This window comes from Somniosus microcephalus, chromosome 4, assembly GCF_052327205.1.
Source record: "Somniosus microcephalus isolate GS21.2 chromosome 4, FLI_Smic_1.0, whole genome shotgun sequence".
Lineage (NCBI taxonomy): Eukaryota > Metazoa > Chordata > Chondrichthyes > Squaliformes > Somniosidae > Somniosus > Somniosus microcephalus.
Window position 1 is genome coordinate 185,070,809 of NC_140990.1, and position 23,496 is coordinate 185,094,304.

Consider the following 23,496-nt stretch of genomic DNA (forward strand, 5'->3'; position numbering starts at 1 on the left):
GATGAAACCGAAGTACCAATTGCATCTACCGCAGAATCGGTGATATTGAAAGCAGACGAACCAAACAACGACATTGATCCCGACTCAACCTTGCCAGAAGAACCTGATATCCCAAAGAGACGTTATCCAGACAGAATCAGGAAGCCTCCTCAAAGACTGAACTTATAATTGCTTAACTTCAACCAATGCATCTAGCAACCGTAATTGTAATTAGTTATTATTTAGTTGTTAACTGAATGTTATGTACTGTTTATCTAAAAGGGGAGGAATTGTTGTGTATGTACCTTAAAGGGAATAACTGGTCTCAGACTGCAGTACCGGCAGTGAGCACCCCTGTATAAAAGGCCCTAGCAGGCTTCTGTAGTTTCAGTTTCCAGGTTGTCTCCATTCAGTAAAGACTTGTTATAATCAACTCCTGCAGTCCGTGTCTCAATTATACACGGACATAATATTTATAAATAGACTATTTTCAGCTAATGTTGCATGTTAAAAGTGTTAATTGTAATTAGTTTGATATTTAATTGTTAAATGAGTGTTATGGTACTGTTAATCTAAAAGGGGAGGAATTGTAATGTATGTACCTTTAAGGGGGGGGAACTACTTTTTACAGCTCATGTATACTGTAGTACCGGCAGTGACCACACCTGTATATAACACGGAGTAGTAATCTGTACAGATCAGTTGCAGTTTGAGCCACGTTGAGTAAACACCTATTGTACCGTTCTCCGCAGTCCGTTTCTTATTATACACGGACGTAACACGAAGGATGTCTCGGTGAGTCACTGCACCGAATGGGCTTCTGAAGGATGTCTTGGTGAGTCAAGGCACAGAGAGGTGCGGTGCTGAGCTGCACAGACCAGATTCAATCCCTGCGTATGGATCCACAAATGTTCTCGGGACCTCACCCAACTGGCTCTTCATGTCCGAGTCTAAACAGCAAATGCAGACAAGCTACTTTACCATGGGGCTGGCACAGCCGATATCCAAGGCTGGGCACATTCAGCACGTTTGAATGAAGAACAACTCTGTGCCACAGCTGCAATTTCCTTCCCTAACCCAGGTGGTTACTGAGCTCCACTGTCTACTTTTCAAAAGGCATTCGATAAGGTACCACACGAAAGGTTGTTACCCAAGATAAGGGCTCATGTGGTTAAGGGTAATATATTAGCATGGATAGAGGGTTGGTTAAAGGACAAAAAACAGAGAGTAGGAATAAAATGGTCATTTTTAGGTTGGTTATTAGTGGTGTGTCACAAGGATCAGTGCTTGGGCCTCAGTTATTTGCAATTTATATTGATGACTTAGATGAAGGGACCACGTCTATTGTATCCAAGTTTGCAGACGATACAAAGCTAGGTGGGACAGTAAGCTGTGAGGAGGACACAAAGTGCCTGCAAAGGATATACTGTAGACAGGTTAAGTGAGTGGGTAAGGTGGTGGCAGATGGAGTTATCATGTGGGGAAATGTGAGGTTATTCACTTTGGTAGGAAGAATAGAAAAACAGAATATATTTAAATGGAGAGAAACTATTTAATGTTGGTGTTCAGAAGGATTTGGGTGTCCTTGTACATGAAACAAAGTTAACATCCAGGTACAGCAAGCAATTAGGAAGGCAAATGGTATGTTGGCCTTTATTGCAAAGGAGTTGGAGTACAAGAAGGAGGAAGTCTTGCTGCAATTATATAGGGCTTTGGTGAGACCACACCTGGAGTACTGTGTACAGTTTTGGTCTCCGTACCTAAGGAAGGATATACTTGCCTTAAGGCAGTGCAAAGGTGGTTCACTAGATGAATTCCTGGGATGAGAGGATTGAGTCGAATGTGCCTATATTCTCTGGAGTTTAGATGAATCAGGTGATCTAATTGACGCATAAAAGATTCTGAGGGGGCTTGACAGGATAGATGCTGAGAGGCTGGTTCCCCTGGTTGGAGAGACTAGAACTAGGGGACATAGACTCAGAATAAGGGGTCGGCCATTTAGGACAAAGATGAGGAGGAATTTCTTCACTCAGAGGGTTGTGAGCCTTTGGAATTCTCTACCCCAAAGAGCTGTGTATGTTGAATCATTGAATATATTCAAGGTTGAGATAGTTGGAATTTTGGACTCTAGGGGAATCAAGGGATATGGGCAAAGCGGAGTTGAGGTCGAAGATCAGCCATGATCTTATTGAATGGCAATGTAGGCTTGAGAGGCCATATGGCCTATTCCTGCTCCTATTTCTTATGTTCTTAAAAACATGTGCCTATGTCATGCCTTGAGGGGAGATCCGATAAAGCATCACAAAATACTCGGAGGTCATAATCTTTTCTATTCATCTCTGAATGACGGGCTATGAGCTCCTTGAGTTATTACAGTGCGAGAGGAGCATGCTGCATAAATACTGGAGACAGCACTTCAATACTGCAGTCAATGTGTAGCCAACAATTACCAAGCTATTTCTCCTCTTCAATTAATGACTCCACTGTCCTTGTTTTAGGTTCAGTGTCACACTTGCTTGGGTGAAAAAGCAGGAATAAGTGCACCCAAATTACACCAATGCCACATACCAGCTTCTTCATGAAGCTACAACATTTGGCACAGACTAACCGGCACGTTCATCTGCCTATCTTATCCTATGCATATAAATGATACCCCACATTCAGTAGTAACACCACCAACACTGCAAGACTGAGATCAGAAGCTCAACCCAGCAGCAAACGTGCACTGTACTTGCACTGGGAGTGTTTGATGGGTCAGTGTAGAGGGAGATTTAATCTGTATCTAACCCGTGCTGTACCTGCACTGGGAGTTTTTGATGGGACAGTGTAGAGGGAGCTTTACTCTGTATCTAACCCATGCTGTACCTGCCCTGGGAGTTTTTGATGGGACAGTTTAGAGGGAGCTTTACTCTGTATCTAACCTGTGCTGTACCTGCCCTGGGAGTTTTTGATGGGACAGTTTAGAGGGAGCTTTACTCTGTATCTAACCTGTGCTTTACCTGCCCTGGGAGTGCTTGAGTGGACAGTATAGAAGGAGTTTAACTATATATCTAACGCATGCTGTACCTGCCAGCATGAAGCTAACAGTGAGGAACAGCTGTATTACAGAAGTAGATTGTGCCAGTCAGGGGGAAAGGCAGCTCCATTCACTCTGCCCAAATTCATCCCCACACAGGAAGCTTCTTCCTGTACCTGTTGCACACATCTGGACAAGATACAGGAAATACACCCCTCCAGAACCAGCCCCGCCATATACACCAGGTGGCATACCTCTCTACAGAACCAGCGCTTCCAGCCAAGCTGTTCAAGTACAGCTACAACACTGGCATCTACTCAACAAAGTGGAAAATTGCCTAGGTATGTCCTGTCCATAAAAAGGACAAATCCAATCCTGCCAATTACTGCCCCATCAGTCTACTCTCAATTATCAGCAAAGTGATGGAAGGTGTCGTCGACAGTGCTATTAAGCGGCACTTACCAATAACCTGCTCACCGATGCTCAGTTTGGGTTCTGCCAGGGCCACTCAGCTCCAGACCTCATTACAGCCTTGGCCCAAACATGGACAAAAGAGTTGAATTCCAGAGGTGATGCGAGAGTGACTGTCCTTGACATCAAGGCAGCATTTGACCGAGTGTGGCATCAAAGAGCCTCAGTAAAAGAAGTCAATGGGAATCAGAGGGAAAACACTCCCCTGGCTGGAGTAATACATAGCACAAAGGAAGATGGTTGTGGTTGTTAGAGGCCAATCATCTCAGCCCCAGGAAATTGCTGCAGGAGTTCCTCAGGGCAGTGTCCTGGGCTCAACCATCTTCAGCTGCTTCATCAATGACCTTCCCTCCATCAGAAGGTCCTAAGTGGGGATGTTCACTGATGATTGCAGTGTTCAGTTCCATTCTCAACTCCTCAGATAATGAAGCAGTCTATGCCATCATCCAGCAAGACCTGGACAATATACAGGCTTGGGCTGATAAGTGGCAAGTAACATTTGCGCTACACAAGTGCCAGGCAATGACCATCTCCAACGAGAGAGTCTAGTCACCTCCCTTTGACATTCAACGGGATTACCATCACCGAATCCCTCATCAACACCCTGGGGGGTCACCATTGAACAGAAACTTAACTGGACCAGCCACATAAATACTGTGGCTACCAGAGCGGGTCAGAGGCTGGGTATTCTGCAGCGAGCGACTCACCGCCTGACTCTGCAAAGCCTTTCCACCAACTACAAAGCCCAAGTCACACGTGATGGAATACTCTCCATTTGCCTAGATGAGTGCAGCTCCAACAACACTCGAAGCTTGACACCCTCCAGGACAAAGCAGCCCGCTTGATTGGCAACCCATCCATCACCTTAAACATTCACTCCCTCCACCACCAGCGCACCGTGGCTGCAGTGTGTACCATCTACAAGATGCAGCAACTCGCCATGGCTTCTTTGACAGCACCTCCCAACCTCTACCACCTAGAAGGACAAGGGCAGCAGGTGCATGGCAACACCACCACCTCCAAGTTCCCCTCCAAGTCACACACCATCCCGACGAAGAAATATATTGCTGTTCTTTCAGCGTCGCGGGGTCAAAATCCTGGAACTCCCTCCCTAACAGCATTGTGGGAGTACCTTCACCTCACGAACTGCATTGGTTCAGGGCGGCAGCTCACCACCACCTTCTCAAGGACAATTAGGGATGGGCAATAAATGCTGGCCTTGCCAGCGACGCCCACATCCGTTGAATGAAAAAAATATATATAGAAACGGTGGGACAGTACAGGCCTATGGAGGCAGTGCTGTAACATGAACGGTGGGAGGGGGCAGGTCTTGTAGAAAACTTCTCCCATGGACATCAGGCGAGAACAAAGCATGGTTGTGATGCCCCACAGTTGAATTGTCAAAAAACACAACTGTATGCACACACACCAGCTATTTAGGTGTAGTTCTGGAGGCATCCAGCACCTGTGGAGCCCTGCACCCTAGCTAGGGCAAGTGAAAAGGAGAGAAAAATGAAGTCGCATTAAAAGGGAAGATTGGCAGGAACTGTGAACTACCCTGAAGAGTAAAACGCATTTTTAAACAAAGGTCGGCATCCCATCACACCAACTAAGAAACTGACCATGGACTGAATCAGAAGGCTGTGAAAAGCCTACCTGTGAGATATGGTTGATTGACGACTCCATGCGTCGGAGCTGGGATGCCTGGATGTCCAGCATCTGGAGCACGTTGTTCGCTAGGGTGTTGATCAGGTAGGCCACACTTGCTAAGGACTGGGTCGTGTAAGCTTTGGTTTCTTCCAGAGCTCGCTGTTTATCTGTCGCCTTTTTAAAAAAAAAGAAAGGTTAATCAAGCTACCCAAAATACATCAGGTGTACAGAAAGGCTGCAAGTATTGGAAATGTAGTACAAAATAAATCGTCAGCTGAGAGGAGAGAGAATAACATTTGGAATGCAGACCCTAATGAAGGATATCCCCCAATCCAGGAACCTATCTCTTCACTCTGCGAGTGCTGTGGCTCACACCTCTAATTCCCAACCAATGCTTTGAATATTTTTAAGGCAGAGGTAGATAGATTCTTGGTAAGCAAGGGGGTGAAAAGTTATCGGGGGTAGGCAGGAATGTGGAGTAATCAGATCAGCCATGATCTTATTGAATATTAGAGCAGGCTCGAAGGGCCGAGTGGCCTACTCCTGCTCCTAATTCGTATGTTCGTATGTAGTGCTTTGCCCAAGGTCCACTCATGTGTTTGAGCCTGCATTCCCCACAGTGAGATCTGCAGGCTATTGCCAAGTGGAGGCCAGGCACCTCCCCAGAGGAAGAGGGAAAAAAAACTACTGATGGGGAACTGGGACAACAACTTGCATTTATATAGTGCCTAGTCATGTAATTAGACAAAAATGATTGCCTAGCCAAAGAAAGAAATATTAGTACAGATGACCAAAACCTTGATCAAGGAAGTAGGTTTGACAGAGGGTATTAAAGGAGGAGAGAGCTGGGGAGGCAGAGAGGCAATTCCAGAGCTTAGGGCCTGGACAGCTGAAGGCATGGCAGACAATGGTGGAGCGAAGGAGTGGGAGAGGCACAGGAGGCCAAAGTTGTCGGAACAAAGAGTTCTCGGAAGGTTGTTGGGCTGTAGGACATTACAGAGATAGGGAGGGGCGAGGCAACATAGGGAATTGAGCACGAGGATGAGAATTTTTTTAATTGAGGTGGGAGCCAATGTAGGTCAGTGAGCACAGGGGTGATGGTGAACCTGCATGACGTGGTTAGGATACGTGCGGCAGAGCTTTGGATGAGCTCAGGTTTATCGAGGATGGGAGGCCGGCCAGGAAAGTATAGGAATAGTCGGGTCTGAAGCTGACAAAAGCAAGTATCCCTAGAAATGATAGTTAGTCATGCTTCAGAAAATAAGGACCAGTTGGCAGGTCGTCCTTGGCCAATCTTATAGAATTCTTTGAAGAAATAACAGGTAAATAAAGAAAATGCAATGGGTTATATGGATAAAAAGCAGTTAGTAAGGTTCCACATAAGAGACTTATGGCAAAGATAATGGCACATGGAATTAAAGGCAATGTGGCCATATGTACAGAGATATAGGTGGAGGACAAAAGGCAAAGGGTAGGGGGTAAAAAGACTGGCTGGATGGCAAGTGGTGATGGGGCCTGCTCTGATTTACCATTTACATACAGTGGTTGAGGCAGAGACCACGGAATCTTAAATGGAAAATTTAACTTTGCTGCTCTGCTCACTCGCCATTGTATACAAAGATATCATTCACAACAACTTCACCACTAGAGAAACTACAACTTTCCGAGAGCTCTGCGCTCCTCCAATTCTGGCTTCTTACGCATCCCCGATTTTAATCGTTCCACCACTGGTGGCCGTGCTTTCTGCTGCCTGGGCCCGAAGCTCTGGAATTGTCACCCTGAACCTCTCCGCCTTTATGACACTTCTTAAAATCTACCTCTTTGACCAAGCTTTTGGTCACCTGTCCTAATCTAGCAGGCTTGAAGGGCCGTATGGCCTACTCTCCTCCTATTTCTTCTGCTCTTATGATCTTATGTTCTAATATCTTGTGGCTCGGTTTCAAATTTTGTTTGATAACACTTCTATGAAGCACCTTGGGATGTTTTACTACTATAAATGCAAATTGTTTTTGTTGTAGAAGGAGCAATACTCTATATCTAACCTGTGCTGTACCTGTCCCGAGGGTGTTTGATGTGACTATGTGAAGGGAGCAAAAGGTGTAGAGATTGTGTCCAATATTTTTGTGGACAGTACATAGCTCAAAAGTCTGTTAATGATCACCACAGAGAAAGGTATGGCTTCTCTCAGATATGCAGGAAATCTCTCACTTTGTAATGGTTTGACCCCAGTAGGTGAAACAATAAATATGTGCTGGTAACTATCTGTTGGAGGAAAGTTTGTCTGCAGTTCTTCTGACAAAATCTAAGAGACAAAGACTAATATGAAGTACGAACACTGGGTTGTAGCCAACTCGAGCATGGGTCAACCTGTGTGCTATAAACACATTGTATTCCCACTAAACTGACCCTACGATTTAAAGGAAGGTGACAGTTACTACAAGCAAACACGCCGTCAATGCATCCACCTTGTACTCATGACAGTACTATCGTAGATGCCTACTCCAATGCTCTTATCTGTATTCTGGCATCGAGTGTGCCCTCAGAAACCACCATGGAACATTAGGCAACAAGTTCCTGCTTCCCAAACGGGGCTTTTGACCCGTAGTGTCAGTTCTGGCCGAAGGCTGGCTGACTTCCCAGGCTGCTGTCTCATCTGTGGAAGATGCGCCACTGGTACATCAGTGAATGTTAGAGCCAGGCTGAGCATATCGGGCCATTGGAATACACAAGGGGCATCAATATTTCCTGTAGCCGAGATCTCAGCTCTGCAGCACTGAATAATGAGCTCCGACAATTTGAAGCAGCCAGCCCTGCAAATCAAGGTTCTCAGTGGATAGCGGTGTCTCTGTACAGCACATAATTAGCGAATCACACTAGCTGCCCTAAAAGTCTAAAACTCCACTGCATTCTTCCAATTTACAGCACAGCAGAAAGGGCTGTAGTGTGTGTGTGTGTGTGTGTGTGTGTGTGTGTGTGTGTGTGTGTGTGTGTGTGAGAGAGAGGATCAAGCCACAATCTCCTCTACAAGGTCAGATATCAATACTGTGCCTCAGGCACATGAGCTCACCATTACGTTGCACTGCTCACTCGCCATTGTATACAAAGATATCATTCACAACAACTTCACCACTAGAGAAACCTTATTACACACCCCTTCACTTAGAGCTCCCAATAAGCAGATCCTGTGGAAAGGGTGAAGCTGCATGGACAACTGCACCATCCACTGTGGAACTGAGGCAGGTCAGGAGGAGGCCAAGCTCAATCCATGCTCTGGCTGACATAGCTAATCTCAGTCCGGAGGGAGAGACGCAAGAAAGAGAGAAGAGAATGGGGGCACTGAGTGCTGTAGTTGGCCACAGTACAAGGATTGCTACCCAGTAGCTCCTTTTGGGAAATGTACGCATAAGAATACGCCAAGCAAGAACAGGTTCAGGTTCGGCTTCAACGCTTGGGTAGCCAAAGCAACACTCAGTGCAGCGCTCATATGGTCTCGCGAGGAATGGCCACTCAGGCAAAGCACCCGTGGAACTATACCCCAACGTGACACTGTGGGCCAGATCTTGTTGGAAAAATAACGTTAACACATGTGCAAATCAGCCAGCAGGTTCAGAGGATTAAGAGATACACCACGAGTTGTGAATCTTCAGAACTTGCTGGCCGATTTACACCGCTCCGCCATTTGCTTCACACAAGTGGCATCTCAGCCTTAGCCTCCCCGTTATTTATAACAACTTGCTGGATTTGCACATTAATTGGCCATTAAATTCATCGCAGAAAGTTAGGGCACGAACTTAACAGCACAAGTACCTTTTTAACAATGTGATAATCGTTCATGCAATACCAATCAACCTCTTTGGCCCAGAAAGGGAACAATTTAAATTGTGGAATCTCATTACTGCGTGAAGCCAATTGTAGTTAGAGATTTCAGAAAAGTTAATTTTTAATTTTTTTAAATTACTTTTCCTTTGTCTCTTTTTTCTCTCTTAATCCAATCTTTCTTTCTGTATCCAATTTGACACTGAATTCACCCACTCTAATTCACCCTTCTCCGTCATTTGTTTCTTTCTCAATCTTTAAATCTCGTTGGACCCTCGTTCACTAAGGTCCCAGTTGCCCCCGCTGCTATCAGCTCGCACTTCCAGCAAGTTCCATCTTGAAAAATTTTCAAGCTCAAGGGTGCAGAAAAAAGTCTAGCTAACGGCACACCCTGCGAGATACGTTGCTCCAGCAAGATCCGGCCCCATGCCTTCGGGAGAAGCAGGCATAAGCATGTGACGATAAGCCCTGCACCTCCCTGCTTACAGAACAGCAGATGCACAGGAGGGGGATCCCCAGTTCACTCTCTCCACTGATGGATGGTTCTTGGAACAGGGTGGGGAAAGGGACGAAGATGGCTTAAAGTGAGAGGTGAAAAAAACCCAAAGATCTGACTGAGCCGATGACTGAGAAAATTGCAATGTTTTACAAACTGGATCTTTGCATTCTCTCTCCACTCAGAACTTGCCCTTATAGATATGCTGGTTGCCTGCAGCAATCCCATACACCATGCTAACCTCCTACACTGTCCCAAACCAAACTCAAGCAAACTTCAGTACCAGTATCTGATCATTCTCCTGGGCAACTCTGGTCTGAACACTGACTGTTGTAACATCAAACCTTAGCTATAATAGGGGGGTGATGAACAGTGGGTCTAGGTGGCAACCTGGGAGGGAGAGGGGGGAGAAGAGAGACGAGGCATGTTGATATTTTGAGTGTACGAAGCATTTAACTTGAGTCTTAGCTTGGTAGTGGTCCCTTGAACTCTGTCATAGGACACAAGGAGCTTAAAAGACAGCCGGCCAGAGTTATTTCCACAACCTAACTAGTTTATTCAGTACTCCAAGCTACAGAAAAGCTTGAGACGAGAATCCAAGCCACAAACAAAAACGAACTGTGATTTCTCAAAACTCTGGTTAGATCACATCTGGAGTACTGTGTACAGTTCTGGATACAGAAAGGATATATTAGCATTGAAAGGAGTGCAGCATAGATTCAACAGAATGTTACCAGGGCTCCAAGGGATAGTTTATGAGGAGAGATTGCATAAACTAGTTTTGTATTCCCTGGAATATAGAGGGTTAAGGGGTGATTTGATTGAGGTTTTTAGGATTTTGATAGGAATTAATAGCGTAGATGGAAGAAAACTTTTTCCACTTGTGCACAAATCTTCACACATGATAAGAGAAGATTAAGGGTGATCTAATTGAAGTGTTGAAGATGATTAAAGGATATTATAGGGTAGATAGAGAGAAAGCATTTCCTCTGGTGGGGAGGCCAGAACAAGGGGGCCATAACATTAAAATCAGAGCCAGGCCATTCAGGAGAGAAGTTAGGAAACACTTCACTCAAGGGTGGTAGGAACTGTGGAACTCCCACAAAAAGCAGTAGATGCTAGCTCAATTAATAACTTTAAATCCGACTTCGATAGATTTTTGATAGACAAGGGTATAAAAGGATATGGCGCCAAGGCAGATGGATGGAGTTAAGATACAGATCAGCTATGATCACATTGAATTGCAGAACAGACTTGAGGGGCTGAATGTCCTACTCCCATTCCTATATATGACACTTGAATTGAGCTGACAAGTTATTTATACTCCAAGAGTCAGCAATCATTCAATGTGTATTTAAATAGATTGAGCTGCTCTACATGGTCAGTCATAATCTTGAGAGGCAAGTTAAACTAGTTAATTCCTGTAATTGGAAAAACTACTATACTATATAATGGTTAATTAAAATACTATATAATGGTTAATTATACTATATAATGGTTAATTAAAATACTATATAACGGTTAATTATACTATACTAGCTGGGGAACCCCGCGTTGCGAGGGCAATTTTGGGGCGTTTGGTCTCCCTGCCCCTGTGTGTCCCCCCTCTCCCTGTCATGTCCTCTCCCTGTCCTATCCCTCCCTCCCCTCTCTCCCCTCCCCTCTCTCCCTCCCTCCCCTCCCCTCTCTCCCTCCCCTCTCTCCCTCCCTCCCCTCTCTCCCTCCTCCCTCTCTCCCTCCTCCCTCCCCTCTCTCCCTCCTCCCTCTCCCCCCCCCCCCCACCACTCCCCCACTCCACTCTGTCCCTCTCTCCGGCCCCTCCCCCTGCCTAGCGAGCCCCGCGTTGCGAGGGCAATTTTGGGGCGCGAGGGCAATTTTGGGGCGCGAGGGCAATTTTGGGGCGTTTGGTCTCCCTGCCCGTGTGTCCCCCCTCTCCCTGTCATGTCCTCTCCCTGTCCTATCCCTCCCTCCCCTCCCCTCTCTCCCTCCCTCCCCTCCCTCTCCCCCACTCCCCTCTGTCCCTCTCTCCGGCCCCTCCCCCTGCCTAGCGCCTGAGGTCCGGTGCCATTGCTGAGGTCCCCCGCGTATCGCGCGGCTGATGGACGGCCGCTGCGTGCGGGCGGGGCGGCGCATGCGCGGTGAGTGCGGGCGGCGCATGCGCGGTCAGTGCGAGCGGCCCGCGGGAGCCGGCAAGGCCGTTAGCGAGCGGGAAACTTCGGGCGGCGCGCCTGCGCTCCGTCCGCGACACCTGAGAGGGGGAAGTAGAGAGAGACAGAGAGGGAAGAGGAGAAGGAGAGAGAGGGAAGAGGAGAGAGGGAAGAGGAGAAGGAGAGAGAGGGAAGAGGAGGAGAGAGAGAGAGAGAGAGGGAAGAAGAGAGAGAGAGAGAAATTTTTTCAGCTTCAGGCCCCGAGTCCCCCCTGCGCGAGGGTGAGGAGGAGGGGGGGGTGGGGGGGGGTTGCTAAACACAATATAAAACTCAAATAAATTGTTAATTAATTGCCTAACACATAATTTAAATATTTACCTTAGTTCCCTAACACACAAAGTGTGGGGGAAAAATAATGGTTAATTATAACAAAGTGTAGCATACAAACTGCAACCATTTAATCTTTTTGTTCAATGAGTTGACATTAATATTTACCATAAATATATGTGTATTACATCACTTATGTATTCACTTGATAGTTAAAAACCAGTGTCCAGGCCAATATTTATCCCTCAATCAACATAACAAAAACAGATTCTCTGGTCATGATCACTTTGCTGTTTGTGGGAGCTTGCTGTGTGCAAATTGGTTGCCGCGTTTCCCACATTACAACAGTGACTACACTTCAAAAAGTACTTCATTGGCTGTAAAGCGCTGAGACATCCGGTGGTGGTGAAAGGCGCTATAGAAATGCACGTCTTTCTTTCTAAAATGAGGTCTGATGGGATGCACTACTGCTTTCAAAGATTGAAGAAAATTCCTGTAGAAGCACAGGATACATCCGGTAGCTAAAATAATTGAAAGATTTTCTGTTCATTATCTTAGGCTCACTATCAGAAACATCCCTAGATGTCGGGGCCAGTGAAGATACTGGGACAAAAGGAAGAACGAGCTTGCATTTCTATCGCACATTTCACAAGCTCAGATGTCCCAAAGTGCTAAACAGCTAAAGAATTATTTGTTTTTTTTTGGAAGTGTAGTCATGTTGCAATGGTAGGAAATGCTGCAGACTTGTGCACAGCATTAGGGAGCCTGGAGTCTGCACCAAGGATGTTAACCTAGATTTTCTTTGGGACTGGTGGACCTGCTGCAGGTTTGCAGCATTTTCGTTTCCATTGCAGAAATCCTGCACCTGGACGTTTATTTTTTTCCATTCTTCCCATTTCCTACTCTTTATTCCTTGTGCAAATCTCTATTTACACAATATTTTAATGATTTCCCATTGCCTCAGTGGGATGTCTACTAGTTCCTATTTATAAATTAAGTGGTTAGCAGGTGAATCAGCCCATTAGCTTCTTCTCTGCGATTGTAAGATCTGATGTTTCTCTCCACCATGACTTTTGTTTTTGGACAATCCTACTAAAGGATTTAATTATTCTTCAGTTTTTCGTTCTGCTGAAAGGATTTACCCAAAGCATTAACCTACCTTTTCGTTCTCCATTTTTAGCTTTTTAATTTTTGTCTGAAAAACTTTGGGATGGTCATGGGAGCGTTAGGGTCCGAGGGGGTCGAGGTTCGATGGGCTTAATGTCTTTTCCCTCCTCTACTGTTCTTCAACTCGGATAACAAATCAACCCTCAACTACAGATCATTGCACATATTGGTTCGACTGCACCATGGGGAAAATTGCACTTATTCCAATACCCTTGTGTAACACTCTAAATTCATCTCATAAAATTTTGCCCATCCATCAGTCACAAACTTCAAACCACCAGTACTGTACCCCAGTGTTAGTGACAGTCCTGTACCCACCAGTACTGCGCCCGAGTGCGAGACCTGTACACACCAGTACTGTATCAGTGTTTGTGACAGACTTGTACACACTAGTACTGTACCAGTGTTCAGTGGTTGTCCTGTACCCACTAGTACTGTACCCATTATACAGTGGTTGTCCTGTACCCACCAGTACCATACCAGTGTTAACAGTGGCTGTACTGTACCCATTATACAGTGGCTGTCCTGTACCCACTAGTACTGTACCAGTGTTAACAGTGGCTGTCCTGTACCCACCAGTACCATACCAGTGTTAACAGTGGCTGTCTAGTACTGTACCCATTATACAGTGACAGTCCTGTACCCACCAGTACTTTTCCCCAGTGTTAGTGACAGTCCTGTACCCACCAGTAATGTACCCCCATTTTATACAGTGACAGACCTGTAATCACTAGTACGGTACCCCAGTGTTATACAGTGACCTATCAATATGCATCTGTACTGAACCCCAATGTTTTACAACTCAAGTTGCTCTCTCCACACAGCCTTAGTTTGGAAGGAAGGATTGTATATTTGTAATGCTAGGTGTTTTTCATAGCTTAGTAATTCCACACACCCATCCTTACACTATACTGCAATGGTAGAATCACAGAATTTGAAGCACAAAGAGTGCTAGGTATAGCTTTTCACCTGTAGCTGTCCACTCCAAGCCCATTTTCCACATCCTTTTATATTCTTCCTTTTCAAATCGTTATCCAATACCTTTCAAATGATGTTACAGTTTCAGCCTCAATAACCACTTGTAAAACATTCCATGTTCTGATGACTGTCTGATTCACCAACCAATGGGCAAAATCTTTACACTACTTATTCTCTCTAAACATTTCATATTTCTGAATTAAATTTCCCTTTAAACCTCTCTGCTCTAGTGGAAAAAGCCCCAATCTTTGAAAACTTTTACCATAACTCTAACCTCCTATTCCTGGTATCACTCAAATGAATCTTCACTGTCCACTATCCATGGCTCGAATACCCTTCCTATAATGAGATGGCCAGAACAATACTCCAACTGTGGCCTTGCCAATGTGTAGTACAAATTCAACATCACTTCCTTGCTTTTATATTCAATGGCCCGGAGTACAATTCCCAGAAAACCAACCTGATTTTTAAAAAAAATCCTTGACCACCTGCATTCCCAACTTTGAAAAGCTAACAATCAGCACCTCTCGATCGCCTGCTCCTCTACATAATCAAGAATCTGAGGTTTAGGGTACACTTCCTTTCACAGTTCTTCATTCCAAAATATCCTACTTCACATTTTTCTGGATTGAACTGCAACTGCCACCCATCTTGCATTCTCCCTCACGGTTTGCAATGTCCCTAATTTGAGATCAGCAAACTCCGACATCATTCTGCTTATGCCCATGTCCAAATCATTATATAAATTAAAATCCCTCCAGTCCATTGGTCAGAAAGTTGTATAAATCCCTTTCTCCTTTGCAAGTCAGAAGACTCCAAGTTTACTCATCCAACCAGCTGGGGGGAGGAGAGAGCAGTCTGAATGCCTTTAGAACTAGTACAAGATCAACCACACAATCAGCTCCACTCAAGACTGGATGCCTGGCTTCAGACAAACCTCACTCCCACAGGAGGAGTTTACAGAATAGCTCAAAACAAAAAGTCAGAACCAGGCAGCTCAGAGTCAAGTAACACATCTACTATTTGATTAAGTGGAGCTCAGCCAGCCAGACCGGGAGGTTCCAGTCTGTACTACTGACTGGTCTCAGTGTTGTGTTTCACTTCAGACTGTAGTAAAAGCCAGGGTTTGTGCTTCTTGCTACACAGTGACTGCCCCCACCTCCCCCTTGAAAGCATGTGTGGATGGCGGGTGAAGACAGAACTAGGCTTACACATGGCAAAGATTATTGGAGGAGCGCACCGCGTGAATCAGATTTAAATGTAATTACACACAAAGGCTTTCGGAAAGAATACCCCACAGCTTTAATTGAATACATACAAGCAAAAATAAGCTTTTGATGAATGTAGTGATGCCCTCAATGAACTGTAGCAATGGGTACAGCCTTAGAGCATGAAAGCATGTAATTAGCATGTGACTTCTGCCTGTCTGTAATCACTGCCTGCTCAGATTGCATTTTACATTAATTTGGATGCTTGATTGAACACTCATTTTACCGCAATCCACTTAGAATCCAATTACTGCCTCAAGCAACTTGGTAGAAAAAAAAATCCAAGAACAAATCAGACAAGTCGCCCACTAAAATGAAGTTTTAATTCAGGCTCAAAGGAGATAAAATGAAAACAAATCTGCAAATGCTTCAAAATACAGAGCAAGTCCATCAAGGGACAAGGGGAGTGAGGAGACTGGAGACTCGGATGGAGCTGGGAGAGAGAGAACAGCCAAGAGTGCAAGCAACAGGGAGCAAATAGAATCATAGAATGATACAGCACAGGAGGAGTCCATTCGGCCCACTGTGTCCGTGCCGGCTCTTGGAAAGAGCTATCCAATTAGTCCCATTCCCCATAAATTTTTCCCCTTCAAGTATTTATCCCAATTATTTTTGAAAGTTATTGAATCTGCTTCCACACCATTTCAGGCAGTGCATTCCATATCATAACGCACTGCCCCAAAATAATTCTCATCTCATATCTGGTTCGTTTGCCAATGTGTCCCCTCTGGTTACCGACCCTCTCCCATTGGAAAGAGTTACTCCTTAGTTACTCTATCTAAACCCTTCATAACTTTGAACACCTCTATCAAATCTCCTCTTAATCTTCTCAGCTCTCAGGAGAATAGCTCCAGTTTCTCCTGTAACTGAAGTCCCACATCACTGGTACCGTTCTAGAAAATCTCCTCTGCACCTTCTCCAAGGCCTTGACATCCTTCCTGAAGTGTGGTGCCCAGAATTCGACAACACTTCAGCTGGGGCCTAACAAGTGATTTAGCATAACTTCCTCGCTTTTGTCCTCGATGCCTCTGCTTATAAAGCCAAAGATCTCAGAGCTTTTTTAACAGCCTTCTCAACTTGTCCTGCCACTTCAAAGATTGGTGTACATACAAATCCAGGTCTCTCTTTCCCTGCACCCCTTTAAAATGGTACCATTTAGTTTATATATGGCCTCTCAACATTCTTCCTACAAAATGCATCACTTCTCTGCATTAAATTTCATCTTCCATGTATCTGCCCATTATGTCCCCCCCCCCCCCCCCCACCGAAGTCGGTTACTATCCTCCCCACTGTTTACTACATTTCCGAGTTTCGTGTCATCTGCAGACTTTGAAATAATGCCCTGTATACCCAAGTCCAGGTCATTAATACTGTATATATTAAAAAGAGCAGTGGTCCTAATACTGGCCCCTGGAGGACAGCACTGTATACGTTCCTCCAGTCTGAAAAACCGTTCACCACTCTCTGCTTTATGTCCTTTAGCCAATGTTGTATCCATGCTGCCACTGCCCCTTTAATCACATAGGCTTTAACTTTGCTAACAAGTCTATTATGTGGTACTTTATCAAATGTCTTTTCAAAGTGTACATACACATCATCAACCGCACTACCCTCATCAACCCTCTCCGTTACTTCAAAGAACTCAATCAAGTTAGTCAAACCAATTTGCCTTTGACAAATCCATTAACTTTGTCTCGTATTATTGTCTCAAAGTTTATGCACCACTGACATTAGGCTGGCTGGCCTGTAGTTGCCCTTTTTTTGAACAGGGGTGCAACATTTGCAATCCTCCAGTCCTCTGGTAATGCTCCCACATTTAAAGAAGATTAGAAGATTGTGGCCAGAGCCTCCACTATGTCCACCCTTATTTCCCTCAGTAACCTAGGAGGCATCCCATCCGGACCAGGTGACCTTTCTACTTTGAGCACTGACAAGCCTTTAAGTGAGGAGCGTAAGCACCGGCATGGACCTTTTGGGCCGAATGGCCGGTTTCTGTATTGTAAATACTTTGTAGGAAGATCTCCTTTTAGTCCCTAATCAGCTCTACCTTCCTTTAATTATACTTTCACTATTTATGTTTACATAAAAGACTTTTGTGCTCCCTTTTTATGTTACCTGCAAATCTATTCTCATACACTCTTTTTGCCCCTTATTACTTTTTTCATTTTTCCTCTGTAATTTCTGTATTCAGCTTGGTTCTGTATTTATCATAAGCCTCATTTTTCCTTCTCATTTTAATCTTTATATCTTCAGTCATCCAGGGAGCTCTAGCTTTGGATGCCCTACCTTTCCCCATTGTGGAAATGTGTACCAGAACTGTCACCTTTTTGAAAACCTCTCATTGCCCATTTTCTGTTTAACTTGCCAACTTTAGATTCCAATCCCCCTGTACCAGATCCTTTTTCAAGTCAGTGAAATTAGCCCTCCTTCAGTTGAGTATTTTCATGGATGTGAAGCAAGATAGAGAGAGGTGAGGGGGGGGGGGGTGAGAGCGAGCGAGACACATACACAGATAGGCAAAGGAAGAGAGCAAGGGAGATATTCTGAGTAAGTTAATTCTGTGGACACAGACACTGCTCAACAAAGAACACCGTTTTATTTTTGAACTAGCAACTGCAGCTGAAACAAAATTCAATTCACATTCTGCTCACTGCACGTCCTACAGCAGGCACCATCACACTGAGCAACACGGCTGCTGTCACGTGTTGGATCGAGCCATCCGTACCCACACTCACTGAGCAGCATCACCGCAACCAGCTCCTCGCAAAATATGAACCTTGTTGTTCTCTGTGACTAGACTCACTGAGCGTGCCTGGATAAAGGCAGCCCTAAAAACAATAGCTAACTGTTTGAAGACACACTGGGAACGAAATTTAGCAGGATGGTGACAGTACACTGGACAGTGCAGAGTGGAAGTGACCTACTACTTGAGGCTGGAAGGTGCAGACACTGGAGCTTCAGATCAGACACAGGGGGCAGGTCTCCTTTTTTTGCTCCATCACTCCGGAAGGCGGAAATGGCCAATAGTGACCATGCAGCACCTCGTTCATTCTTCACGTGCCTATCTCGGTGCACTGGGGGCAAGCACAGCCAAACCCGATCTGTTCCTGATCCATCTATATCCTACAGAAATCTCTTTTTTGGGGGGGGGGGGGGGGGGGGGGGCGGGGAAGAGATCAGGAAGCAGTATACACAGGACTGAGCATTAGCCAAAGAACCAAACCAGCATAACCTGCATAACTCAGTGCGACAAGGAATTTACACTTAAAACAATCAAGGGTGCTTGAGGTCAGCTTAATAAGTGGGATGATTATCTCAATGAGACACATTGGTCAGTAAACCACCATATCTAGTGCATTATGTTTAGAGACAAAAACCTTGGTGTTCTGTTGGTTTTCCCACATGGTGTTTGATTATGCAGCAGAAACCATGAGCTGGTCACCTCGCGTACCGTTCGTTATTCTGCTGTAGTACATCTGATCGCTCGCAGGCCCCATTGCTGCGCCAAGTATATTCCTCTCTCCCCACCCGCCAACGAGGAGCTAACCAATTTTAACAGTTGCAGATGTATTTGGATAATATTAGCATGGTCTGCAATGAGCTGCCTAATCTCAAGCCAGGGTGGCAGCATAGGCAACAACTGGCCTCAGTACCTTCCCTCCACCCCCAGCTTCCTGCTCACCACTGAGAAATGAACTCGTGTGACCATCAGGCAAGGACAGGATTGAGCTCGGTTCTGACGGACGGGCGAGGGGAACCAAATTACCTTCTGGTTTCAACCCGGAGCCCTTCCCAATTGGTATGGGCTCAGTACCAAGCTGCGCATCGCAATTACCAACTCAACCATTGATGGAGCACTGGAAACTGGACATTTAAACCTGCGAGGGCAGTATCAAAATGGTTTCAATCACAACCCAGTCAATGCAGTGAGCAAGAAACCAACTACTACCAACATCACACAAGCGATTTGCAAAGAGCAAGCAAATGTATGGTATTCTCCATCTTGCTTGATTTCCAAATGAAGGAGGTGGCTTTGCTTCAAACACCCAGTGCTGGGGTGCGAGAAAAATCTGCACACATGGGGAACTGCAGGTGTAAACCAGAAGAACCCCATCACCACTGGTACAGAGAAAGTATCAGATTCGATCCCCTGTCTGATAAGAACATAAGAATTAGGAGGAGTAGGCTATACAGCCCTTCGAACCTGCTCCGCCATTCAATAAGATCATGGCTGATTGTCAACCTCAACTCCACTTTCCCGCCCGATCCCCATATCCCGTAATTCCCCTAGAGTCCAAAAATCTATCTATCTATCTCAGCCTTGAATATACTCAACGACTCAGCATCCATAGCCCTTTGGGGTAGAGAATTCAAAATATTCACAACCCTCAGTGGAAAAAAAATCCTCATCTCAGTCTTAAAAGTCCGACCCCTTATCCTGAGACGATGCCCCCTAGTTCTAGACTCTCCAGCCAGGGGAAACGGCCTCTCAGCATCTACCCTGTCAAGCCCTCTCAGAATCTTATATATTTCAATGGGATCACTTCTGATTCTTCTATACTCCAGAGAGGAGAACGGTAGCATACTGGTAATGTTACTGGGCTAGTAATCCAGACTAATGATCCAGAGACGCGAGTTCAAATCCCACCACGGCAGCTGGGGAATTCTGCTAATTAAATAAATCTGGAACAGTAATGGTTAATGGTAACCATGAAACTATCTGATTGTTGTAAAAACCCATCTGGTTCACTAATGTCCTTCAGGGAAGGACATCTGACATCCTTGCCTGGTCTGGCCTACACGTGACACCAGGCCCACAGCAATAAGAATAAAACCGGACGGACCACCCGGCCTCGGCACCGACACGGACAGGGCAACGGCACACCCAGCCCAGTCAACTCTGCAAAGTCCTGCTCACCAACATCTGGGACTTGTGCCAAAATTGGGAGAGCTGATCTAAGGCTCAAAGCACTTCCCAGCCCGCTCCCCATAACCCTTCACTCCCTTATCTCGCAAAAATGTGTGCATCTCCACTTTTAAATGTAGTTAATGACCCAGCCGCCACAGCTCTCTGGGGCAGAGAATTCCACAAATTTACGACCCTCAGAGGAGAAGTTCCTCCTCATCTCAGTTCTAAAAGGGCGATCCTTTATTCTGAGACTGTGCCCCCGAGTTCTAGATTTCCCCATGAGGGGAAACATCCTCTCTGCATCTACCCTGTCGAGTCCCCTCAGTATCTTATATGCTTCGATAAGATCACCGCTCATTCTTTTAAATTCAATGAGTATAGGCCCAGCCTGCTCAACCTTTCCTCATAAGTCAAACGCCGCATCTCTGGAATTAACCTAGTGAATCGTCTCTGAACTGCCTCCAATGCAAGTATATCCTTCCTTAAATAGGAGAAGTCACACAACACCAGGTTATAGTCCAACAGCTTTATTTGAAATCACAAGCTTTCGGAGCGCTGCTCCTTCATCAGGTGAAGTGAAGAGATGCATATAGGCACAGCATATATAGTCAGAGAATACTGCCAGATGATTACAGGTAATCTTTCTAACTGCCCTTTATCCCACCTCGGCAGAGAGATAATCACAGCAATCAAAGGTGTGGATGGTGTCCAAACAGGTCAGTCAGGAAAACATTACATCAAAGAACAATGAGGTGGGGTCACCAGGGGTCAAATGTTGCAGATGCTGGGGTCTGTATGAAAAACAAAAAACAAACAATTAAAAAAAAAAGATTTTTTTTGCTGGAAATCACAGCAAGTCCGGCCGCATCTGTGTAGAGAGAACAAGCCAACGACGGCTCGAGTCTGGATGACTCTAAGTCAGGTGGGGTTACATGTAGCGTGACATGAACCCAAGATCCCAGTTGAGGCCATCCTCATGAGTGCGGAACTTGGCTATCAGTTTCTGCTCGACGATTTTGCGTTGTCGTGTGTCTCGAAGGCCGCCTTGGAAAATGCTTACCCGAAGATCGGAAGCTGAATGTCCTTGACTGCTGAAGTGTTCCCCGACTGGGAGGGAACACTGCTGCCTGGCGATTGTTGTACAGTGTCCGTTCATCTGTTGTCGCAGTGTCTGCATGGTCTCGCCAATGTACCATGCTCCGGGGCATCCTTTCCTGCAACGTATGAGGTAGACAACGTTGGCCGAGTCACATGAGTATGTACCTGGTGGGTGGTGTCCTCACGTGTGATGATGGTATCTGTGTTGATGATCTAGCATGTCTTGCAGAGGTTGCCGTAGCAGGGTTGTGTGGTGTCATGGTCGCTGTTCTCCTGAAAGCTGGGTAATTTGCTGCGAACGATGGTCTGTTTGAGGTTAGGCGGCTGTTTGAAGGCGAGTAGTGGTGGTGTGGGGATGGCCTTCGCGAGGTGTTCATCGTCATCGATGACATGTTGAAGGCTGCGAAGAACATGGCGTAGTTTCTCCGCTCCGGGGAAGTACTGGACGACGAAGGGTGCTCTGTGAGAGAACCTCTCTGGATACGTCGAGGGCATCCTGAAACCCATCGTACAGGGAACCCCCAGCTTCTGTCGCAGCACTACAGACTTCTTACAGAAACTCAGCACCCACGGACCAGTTGAACCAGGAACACTCCTCGCCACGATGGACGTCTCAGCACTCTACACCAATATCCCCCACGATGATGGCATCGCTGCGACAGCCTCAGTACTCAACAACAGCCAATCCCCAAACGCCATCCTACAACTCATCCGCTTCATCCTTGACCACAATGTCTTCACCTTCGACAACCAGTTCTTTACCCAAACACACGGAACAGCCATGGGGACCAAATTCGCACCCCAATACGCCAACATCTTCATGCACAAGTTCGAGCAAGACTTCTTCGCTGCATAGGACCTCCAACCAACGCTATACACCAGATACATCGATGACATTTTCTTCCAATGGACCCATGGCGAAGAATCACTGAAAAGACTACACGATAAAATCAACAAGTTCCATCCCACCATCAAACTCACCATGGACTACTCCTCAGAATTGGTTTCATTCTTGGACACATGAATCTCCATCAAAGACGGACACCTCAGCACTTCACTGTACTGCAAGCCCACGGACAACCTCACGATGCTCCACTCCTCCAGCTTCCACCCTAACCACGTTAAAGAAGCCATCCCCTATGGACAAGCCCTGTGAATACACAGGATCTGCTCAGACGAGGAGGAACGCGAAGGACACCTACAGACGCTGAAAGATGCCCTCGTAAGAACGGGATATGACGCTCGACTCGTCGATCGACAGTTCCGACGGGCCACAGCGAAAAATCGCATAGACCTCCTCAGAAGACAAACACGGGACACAACCAACAGAGTACCCTTCGTCGTCCAGTACTTCCCCGGAGCGGAGAAACTACGCCATGTTCTTCGCAGCCTTCAACATGTCATCGATGACGACGAACACCTCGCTAAGGCCATCCCCACTCGCCTTCAAACAGCCGCCTAACCTCAAACAGACCATCATTCGCAGCAAATTACCCAGCTTTCAGGAGAACAGCGACCATGACACCACACAACCCTGCCACAGCAACCTCTGCAAGACATGCCAGATCATCAACACAGATACCATCACACTTGAGGACACCACCCACCAGGTACATGGTACATACTCATGTGACTCAGCCAACGTTATCTACCTCATACATTGCAGGAAAGGATGCCCTGGAGCATGGTACATCGGGAAGACCATGCAGACACTGCAACAACGGATGAACGGACACCACACAACAATCGCCAGGCAGGAGTGTTCCCTCCCAGTCGGGAACACTTCAGCAGTCAAGGACATTCAACCTCCGATCTTCGGGTAAGCATTCTCCAAGGCGGCCTTCGAGACACACAACGCAAAATCGTCGAGCAGAAACTGATAGCCAAGTTCCGCACCCATGAGGACGGCCTCAACCGGGATCTTGGGTTCATGTCACGCTACATGTAACCCCACCTGATGTAGAGTCATCCAGACTCGAGTCGTCGTTGGCTTGTTCTCTCTACACAGATGCGGCTGGACTTGCTGTGATTTCCAGCAAAAAAAATCTTTTTTTTAATTTTTTTTTATAAATTGTTTTGTTTTTCATACAGACCCCAGCATCTGCAACATTTGACCCCTGGTGACCCCACCTCATTGTTCTTTGATGTAATGTTTTCCTGACTGACCTGTTTGG

General features: G+C 45.9%; 1 protein-coding gene across 3 annotated transcripts in view; it reads right to left on the bottom strand.

The window, feature by feature from the left end:
• LOC147120069 (abl interactor 2) overlaps positions 1-23,496 on the bottom strand; it is a 229,203-nt gene that overhangs the window by 134,009 nt on the left and 71,698 nt on the right. For 2 of the 3 annotated variants that reach the window (XM_085985605.1, XM_085985604.1), the window contains exon 2: positions 5,123-5,290. In XM_085985605.1, coding sequence (XP_085841731.1) covers positions 5,123-5,290 — 168 coding nt within the window. Of the gene's footprint in view, positions 1-5,095; positions 5,291-23,496 lie in introns of all 3 variants that reach the window. The other variant, XM_085985606.1, reaches the window with a different exon arrangement.